General features: G+C 39.8%; 1 protein-coding gene across 1 annotated transcript; it reads right to left on the bottom strand.

Annotated features, from left to right (window-relative positions):
* Positions 1-2428: 2428 nt before the first annotated feature.
* On the bottom strand, positions 2429-8775 carry MANSC4 (MANSC domain containing 4). Its single transcript, XM_082352259.1, has 3 exons — positions 8352-8775; positions 5627-5761; positions 2429-3215 (listed from the first exon to the last, which is right to left on the bottom strand). Exons 1-3 carry the CDS (start codon positions 8578-8580, stop codon positions 2572-2574), a joined length of 1008 nt encoding a protein of 335 aa, XP_082208385.1. The 5' UTR covers positions 8581-8775; the 3' UTR covers positions 2429-2571.
* Between the last annotated feature and the right edge of the window lie 406 nt (positions 8776-9181).

The raw sequence follows: 9181 nt of genomic DNA on the forward strand, positions 1-9181 counted from the left end.
TTTTTTTTTTAATTAATTTTTGGCTGTGTTGGGTCTTCATTTCTGTGCGAGGGCTTTCTCTAGTTGCGGCAAGTGGGGGCCACTCTTCATCATGGTGCGCGGGCCTCTCACTATCGCGGCCTCTCTTGTTGCGGAGCACAGGCTCCAGACGCGCAGGCTCAGTAGTTGTGGCTCACGGGCCTAGTTTCTCCACGGCGTGTGGGATCTTCTCAGACCAGGGCTTGAACCCGTGTCCCCTGCATTAGCAGGCAGATTCTCAACCACTGTGCCACCAGGGAAGCCCGACTGTGCCCTTTTAACCTTTGCAGTTTGGCTAACTCCGAGCAAAGACCTGAAGACTCTAAGGCTGTGGCATTGACACCTAATGGCAAAATCTTAGAGCTGTAAGATTAATACAAAACTGCCTCAAAAGGGTAACCGTTGCTGTCATTGTAATGTTAGCAATAATTAAACAGCATTTTTTGTCATTATTTAGACTCTTGTCCTTAAGCTCTAAATGATCTAATGTATACAATGAATATCATATTCATCCTTACAATGAGGATTCTAGGGGACACTTTTTGCTGTACTGATGATATGCAATCACTTCTGACTTCAAACTCTTAAATTTCATAGCTCAGAAGGTGCTTAAACACATAGGCAACTAAGAAATAGAACAAACCTGTTTTCTTAATTGTAGGGAGCTTTAGTTTTTTTCTTTGCATATTTTCTTTCCAAAATTGGTAAATATGTCATAATACTGGACTATTACAGATTTTTTTCCCCAAAGGTCTGGCTAGTTTCAGTGCTGGAAAAATTTCAATATCATGATTATTTCGTAAATGGTGGTAACAACCTTAGCCTTAGTTGTTGACTAGGCCCTGTGATCTTTGTTTCTTAAAGTTTTAAATTCTATTCAGAAGTTCTCTTTGGTCCCTTTGGCTTCCAATAAGGACATGGTTTGTAGGCCTAGTCGTTTTTGTCTTGGCTGACTGTTCAGGTCGCCTCTATAGTCTAAGTTTACTCAGTTTATCTGATGGTCAAAGGTAGGGGCTGAAGAAGAGAAGGAGTGTGTTTGTTTTCTTACAAAGGTAAATATGTTTTTCCCAAATTATGGTAATTTCTATAAAACAATTAGCAATTTTAGGGAACAAATAAAATTCTGAGAAATCCCAAGGAAGAAAAAACTTTTTTTTTTGGCAGCCCTAGTTGGAAAACCTTCAAACAGTTTGTATATATTTGAAAGAAAATTAAATAACCTTTTAAAAGAATGTATATACAAATAATTTTTAAAGACAGCTTCCTGAATAACTTAAATATTTTAAGGTAATTTAAATCTTGATATCCCCCCCTAAATTGCCTGAGTTTTTTTCCCTAATGTATTAAGAAAGAAATTGATAACATTTATGATACTTAATTATGAATAGCAAATGAATGTAAATCGATTACATTTTAAAAATTCAGACTTTTATTGTGGTTAATATTCTGAGGGAAGAGTACTATTTTATTAATCTTATAATAGGATTTCCTCTTTATTCATTATGCTTAATGGCTGTCTTTTAATGTCTGTTCTCACATTAAAAAATATTTTCAGAGATGAGATTAAGGGCCTAAAGTTTAAGATCATTAGAGACTTGAATTACAGTTTTCTACACTTAAGAGTCAGAGTATAAGATTTAGGGGGTGAATCTGGTGTAAGTGGACAGAGCTTGAAATACCTAGAGCTAATATTTGCACCTGGGAAAACAATTTATACAACTGAGGGACATAAACTAAAACTCCCAAGATTTATTCAACAGAAAACTCAAAGATCTTAGTGCCATAATTATTGAGAGTCATGTCAGTTTTAGAAAAAGATGATGATGGGTTAAGATTGAGAAAGATTAATCAATTGAACATAAAAAATTATATAAAAATCAGGAAGCTTTTGCTCATGGGTTAGTAACTGTAATCGTTTATAGTGCTTTTTTGCTCAAGCCACTAAAAGATTTCATTAAAATATGTGACAATAATATGACCTTGACAGGAACCAAATATGATGTTTTCCTCCCTGTATCTTTTTTCCATACTCATTGAGAAAATGGAGGCTTGTAGTCCAACAGTGATTTTGAGCATGGACTTTTGAACCATGTTGCTTATTAGGTCAGGCTTTGCTACATACTAGCTGTGTGACTTTAGGCAAGATACTTAGCCTCTCTTTCCTCAGTTTCCTCATCTGTAAAATGTGATAAGAACAGTATAATAGTTAACAGTAGCATACTTATCTCACAGAGTTCAAGGAATCAACAAGCTAATACATGTACAGCACTTAAAACTATCGCTTACATGGTGCTGAATAACTGCAGAGATCAGAATTTTGGAACTTCAGCAAAAGGTACACTATTCAAAAAATGGAAATAATCAAAAAAGCAATTATGTTTATCAAACATTGGCATTCTTTAGAGATTGGTAAGAATGGGTATCTGTGCTTTTTATTTATTTGTTTTTAACCAAACTGCCCTCATCTTACAGAAAACTAAAAATGATTCTCTTAAAAGCTTACAATGCTCACATCTTTTACCATTAAGAGCGCTCCTTCAGAATGGTACATTTTTAAATTTGCTTGGATCCTGACTTTCTCTGTCCTAGTTTATACTGGCCCTGGTGCTTTCGACAGCATCCAGATGCCAGGATGACTACACAACAGCAGAGAAAGATGACAGAGGTGCAGAGGGCCACAGGAACCAACCACGTCTTGGAAGTCACAGGTGCCCCATCAGGTGGTGTGTCTTCATTCTCAGATGTACGGTTTCTGCTGTTGTACCCTTTGGTTTTGTTCAGTAATTGTTTGCTACTGTTGAGTTGAGATGGAATAGGCATATGAGAAAGTTTTGTGTTTATAGGCACAAAGAAAGGAGAAATAGTCTTGTTATCTGGATTGTTGATGAACTCAGTACTGGCTGACACCATATTTACGTTTGTGGTAATGGAGTCATTCAGAGAAATGAATCTTGCCCAAGAGTCTGTGGTTAATTCCTTGGAATACCTAGTATTATTTGTGGTTGCAAACAAATCTTGATATGTGATTGATGATGGAGCCTCTACTGATGGTAGCATTTGGTTTATCATGGTCATTTGTTGTTTATCTAAATACATAGCTTTTAGAATCCTTAGTCTCTCCCGTATGTTAGATGAAGAACGGGTATTTAGATATGTGGGCAGTGATTGTTCAAAAACCAGCAAATCTGGATCTACACCTGAAATATAAATAAGGCATCATTTAAATTTTATTTTTAATTTAGAAGACAGAACCTTAAAGTACAGTTTGGAGAAGTCTTGGATTTTGCCACTGTAAGTTACTGAACTAAGCTAATTTCAAGTTCCACCACTGCATACTTCTGAAAGGCTTAGAAACATACTAGCCACGTTTGAATTTTTCTTAACTTTCTAAGACACTTTCTGTTGCAAATGAACTTGGCTACATCACATCGTGGAGAAAACTGCCAGGGCTTTTGCGCAATAATAGCAGTATTGGGCAAGAGCTGCAGAAACAGTAACCATTTGATGTGTATGACATATTAAAGTCAAACAAAATGGGGCCTGAGAAGTGTAACTATTCAAAATTATTAGCAGAGCCCTAAATCTCATCCCTTCCCAGTACCTGAGGGTCCAGTGCCTGAGGGCCTTCAGTGTTCTCTCTCTTCTTGTAAAACTCCTTTCCCTCTGGCTTCAAAAACTCTCAACAGCTTTACAGTTGTCACACTGTTTCCCTTTCAGTCTCTCTTGAGCGTGCTCGCTCTCTCAACACACCACCACCTACTCCCTTCCTTTCCTTTCTGACTTGTTTTGTGCCTTCTGTCATTTTGTTTCCATCCTGACTATTCTGCCAATTCTGCTTCTGGGGTGATCAGTACTTTCCCTGTTTCCTGATCACTGTATCTCATTGCTTTGGCTTCTCTCTTGTTCTTGATACTGATGGCCACCTCTCCTTGCATTCTTCTCCCGTGACTCCCTGGACCCCAAATTCCTTTGGCACTTTATCTCAGGCTGCCTGCCTCTCGTTTTTCCCTTCCTTTGCTGGTTCTCTCCTTGGTCCTCACTGATTGTCCTATAATCTTTAGTCTTTAGTCCTTGGTTTTCTGCTGTATTTCTCGTCATCCCATACCAACCACCCTCCCACCCCTGGCCACCAAGAGATTATCCTCATCAACAGTCACCACTACATTGATGGCCCTGAAATCCACATCCTCAATTTTTTCCTCTTTCTTGAGCTCTGATCTCATTTCTCCTGTGCTCTACTGGAGGTTCCCACCTAAACATCTCACATCACCGCTGGCATTCTCAAAACCATCATCTGGTCTGCCTCTTTGTCTTTTTCAGCGGCATCATCATTCTTCTATCACCCATGCTGGACTCTGCACTGCAATGGGATTTTTGACTCCTCAGTTCTCTTCTTCTTTATCCAAAAAGTAACTAAGTGCTATCCAAGCCCTTCCCAATATGCTAGCAACCATCCCTCCTCTTCGTTGCAACTACAGTCACCTTGTCCAGATATAACATTATCCTGACTGCATTTTCTAATCTGCATCCTACATATAATTTTCCTGGACTAAGATAACCAGACATCACTTTAATGATAGTGTTTTCTCATGAAATACCTTTGTTGGTTCCATATTTCTGACAAAGTCAAACCAAAACTCTCCTCTGTCCTTTTGTTACCTGGCCTGCCCTATCCTACCCATATTTCCATTGCAGCCCCAAACGTGCCCCTATTGGAGCCACACCAGTGTTTGTGCTTTCCTGGGGTGTGATACGGAGCTCCTTATCTTGCCTCTACCTGGCCTCTTCCATGAAGCCTCCTCTGAATAATTGAGCTTTCTTTAGTCTCCCCTTCTTTTGAGCCTTTGTACTTGAGGCAGTATCACACATTTTTGTATTTAATTGTATGTCTTACACTAATTGTAAGACTTGCTGCATCAACTAGATTAGAAGGAGCTCGAGGGCAGAGACATGGCTGTAATCTCCTGCAGTGTGGAGCACAGCATGGAGCATTTATGTGTTCAATAAGTACAGATTGATCAAGAAATTTACCTCCTTTGTATCGTGTTGGCAAAAATCTATTCTTTGATGTTTACTGATTTGTACCCTGAGATTATATACACGGGAAAGGACACTTAAATATGTATTTTTCTAAAGGAAAATGTAGTCGTTATCTTGGGACCAATGCTATGCTAATGTGTGGCAGTAAGTGCATTTCCCCATCCCTGACACCCATCTTTGTAGAATCCTTGTATACAGCATCAGCGAACCTCAAAACTGACATTTAGCATTTTCTTTATTTCCTAGTGGTATCCTTAACCACTATAGTAGAAATACCTATTTTGGTTCTTGCTGAAGGCTCTTGGAGTAAATGAAATACAATGCTCTTGTTCAGTCACAAATGATTTGTTATCTGGGATGAACTCATCCTTGCTGAACATGCCAAATTAATGGGAATTTCCTTTTAGTTTTCTGCCCTGGAAGCCCCAAACTTTTCCAGACAGAGTTCACTGGGAAATAATGATTTAGATTCATACATGGCTACTGCCAACCAATTTCTAGGTTATATGCCTCTACTAAAATATTACTGACATTCTTCAAAATACATACAAAGGACATAAATCATTACCGTCTGTTATGTTGTATAAAATGGCGCTGGTTCCAGGCTCCAATATGCAGCTCTCCAGGGTTGGGCAGTGAATATGGAGGCAGTTGACATCGTCATGAATAGGATCGTGGAAGAAGACAGCCAAGTTACAGGAAACTGAAAAGGAAGCAGGCAAAGTACATCTGCAGATGGTCTTGATTTCTGCAGCTTGATGAGCTCTGAGTAGCTTACATTTCTTTCAAGAACACTGGATTAACGGTACGTTGCAGGGCTATGTTCAGACATCTTACAGAACATTATGAACTATCGCAAATGCTTCTGTGAATATGGGAAAATGCCTCTTCACAAGAAAATAGCTACCAATATTCTCAGTAATCTTTCACACATCCCATGCTACACAGATTACCTGGACTCATTTCCCAGTCCCAGTATTTTACGTTCAGGAAAATCCAATTGGCTACAAAAACCTCTGGGGATTTATATAGATCAGATTTCTAGATGCAATACCCTCTCAGAATACTAAGGCACTGAAGTTCACCAGAGAGAGAAAGAGGAAAAAAATAGACAAAGCCTGTAACAGAAGGAGGAGTCATAGGAAGGGCAAAAACAGTAATGACCCGTGTTGTTGGGAGAGGCCCAGGTGGCGTAAAGGCAGCAGGCTGGGTGAACATTACCTTGACCCCGACTGCAGGTGTGTGCTAGCCCCATGCTGCAAAGCCACGTCCAGTGAAAAGCTAATCGGTGTCATTCAGAGAGGAAGGGAGTAGACAGACAAGGTGGTTAGCATTTGGGATTCTAGTGGGGAGGGGCTCATCACTTGCTCTTGCTGGCTCCCCTTTTCTAAGTAGATTTGCTCCATAAACGATACCGTGTTATTTCTGGAAGGTCAGATTTGTTGAATGCAAATCTTCAGTCTGTCCTCCTTTAAGTGCAGCACAGATTTTCCTCCTGCTGTAGTGTAGTAGGAACCATGTGATGGGAAATATTCATTGGCCCAAAGGTATCAGCTTCTTTAATAAAATGAGATTACGGAGGGAGAGTGTACGATTACCAGAACTCCGAGTGTGCCTACAGCTGCTGTGGAATTGCTGGCAGAACCTGCTCTGCTTCTGTGTAAGGTTAACTGCGGGGGTTACGTCTTCCCTATTACTTCTGGGACACCCCGTGTTTCTACACACTGTATTTTTCCAGAAGGAGAAAGAATAGGACAAAAGTCAATAATACATTGCTAATACATTATAGATTACAAATACATTCCCTGAGGACTGTGCTGTAAAGTTTAAGGAAAAGGAACAAAGAATATTCAAATTTAGACATCTAAATTTCTGATAAGAAAGTAGTGGATGCTGTAGGGAGCAATTTTTCAAGATCTTTTACATTCTTCATACATATTTCAGAGTCCCAGCTCTGAGTAGGTTAGCTATTGTAGGATTGTGCATTTTAAAGTTCTGGCTTCTAGGTAAAAACTGGGATGTGTGTTCATGCCTTTTCTTCTTCTGGAGAAAGAAAGCCACAACTTGGAAGCCACAGAGGCTCTGAAATCCTGGAATTCTACTGGATGCTTTTAGTATCCCCGGAAGTCCAGAGGCCACAGCTTCCCTGGTGTGGAGAGTCAGGTAAATTCATGCCATGGGAAAATGCTGAAAAGGTATCAACCCTCCCTCACCTCCTCTCAGTGAAGGCTTCTGGGGTTATAAGCATCTGAAAGCAGAATATCTAGATTTGCTACCTTTTCCAAAATTTCCCTTTAATAAATTAATTGCTCTCTTCTGTGCCTGATTAACTTTTGAGGGCTAAGCCTGTGACAACGTCTCACGCTGTGGTCTCTTGACAGTCGGTTTAGATTTTCCAAGGAGCTCTAATTTGCATCCCAGAAATCTTACACGGATAATTGGATAGGAGGCATTGACAATTAATGTCGGTAAGAAAACACGGGAAGAAAGTGTGGAACAACAAGAGAATTATTTTAAAGTACTGTGTTGCTTTTGTTGTTTCTTTCCAAGTAGCTTTCAAATCTTGGAAAAATGAAAAATAAATGAAGTCTTTAATCAAATGTAACTTGAAATTCTGCAACAATGTAATGTTTTCCTAATTACAGGCCTTGATTATATTATATGAATGATATTTAACCCTGAATCCAGATTTCAGACCAAAAAAAAAAAAAATTCTGTTAGGATATTTTGAAAACTAACTTTCTCTCTCTCTCTTTCTTTCTCTCTCTCCCGCTCCTTTCCTTTCTTTTCCTCTTTTTCTAGTTGACATATATTTCCCTATTTCTTTCAAAACATGAACCACAATCTAAATTCCTGTTCAATACATCCCCACACTTGGTCAACCCAAGCAAGCACATTTCAAAAGTGTGATACGATACCAATATCACCAAAAGAACCTTGAAAAGGAAATATTTTTGAAATCATATATGCTATATTCTGGGCTATAGAAATATTGTTAGCCAGCCCTCAAGGCAATATTTTCATTTAGCACTTTAGTGAAGAGAAGAGGTTCCCTGTTACCCGTAGGTTCATAGCCTCCCGGGTCATTACTAGATTTGTAAATGGAGCCTGCACTGGCCCCAGCTGCAAAATCAGTCTCAGTGTCTCTCCGTCTCTGCCCACTCCCTCATCCCAGGGCATCTTCTCTAGTTCTCGTCAGCTGTTCACTGCACCCTCTGCCTAAGGGTCCTTTCTTAGGTCCTCATTTTGGAAGTTTCCCCTGATCTTTGCTCAGGTCTATCATCGACACTTACCATCCTTCCTAAGACAGCAGCTCTGACTGCACTTCTGACCAGTGCTTTCGGAATAATACTTCAAGAACTGGGCCCCCAGCTTCTGAGACTCCTCCAGGTCAACTAGGAGACCTGGGAAGCGTCGGATCCAGCAGTCTCTGTAAAACATAGTGGGTGAGCAGAGAGAGTCTGAGGTCCACCCCATGCTTAAGAGCAAAATCACGTCTGCTGCCACGACCACCACATGCATCTCCCTGGGATGAAGACTCGGCAATAAGTCTGATGACCAGACAGACGCTGAAGCTGACCATCAGGGTTTAGAATGGTTTCTGGAACTTCAGGGCTGTTGCTAAGGGAGAAGGCTCCCTTGGAACTCTGTGAAGGGTCACTTTCTAGAAAAATGAAGCGGCTCTTTGACTGCACGTTGATTTTTCTTTTGTTTCTTCCCAGTTGCACCCCAGGTGAACATTTGACTTGATGCTGTTAACGCTGAACACTTTCCAGGCCATTTCAATACTCTGTCCTTTAGCCTTTGGAAGACGTAGATTCTTTCCTCTGCTTTTATTCTTTCTGTGAAAGTGAAGTCACAGACACCTTTTACTAAGTAAATATAAAGACAAGTTGAAATCCTAGCCAAGAGTCTTTCTGAGGAAAACAGTAGTTTAGTCACTTGATGTCAGATAAAGGAAGTATCCATTTCACAAGAAACAAGACATCATTTTGTCAGGACACTTCTATAAGGTTTTTTAAGAAACTTGTGACTGCAGGGGTTTTTTTTCCAATTATCTTTTCTTTGATTTGAAGTTCTAACATTCAGGTTCACTAGAAAACTAGTTTGAGCATGGGTTTAA

Source organism: Balaenoptera borealis, assembly GCF_965194805.1.
Source record: "Balaenoptera borealis genome assembly, chromosome: 13".
NCBI classification, from domain to species: Eukaryota; Metazoa; Chordata; class Mammalia; order Artiodactyla; family Balaenopteridae; genus Balaenoptera; species Balaenoptera borealis.

What these genes read in the sequence shown, in the direction of transcription:
- MANSC4 (XM_082352259.1), bottom strand. Translation starts at nt 8,580, where the DNA reads ATGCATGTGGTGGTCGTGGCAGCAGACGTGATTTTGCTCTTAAGCATG. An exon ending in CTGCTGTCTTAGGAAGGATG is followed by an intron (nt 5,762 to 8,351) that starts GTAAGTGTCGAT and finishes CTTCCTTTTCAG; the next exon opens with TTTCCTGTAACTTGGCTGTC. An exon ending in TTTATACAACATAACAGACG is followed by an intron (nt 3,216 to 5,626) that starts GTAATGATTTAT and finishes TTTATATTTCAG; the next exon opens with GTGTAGATCCAGATTTGCTG.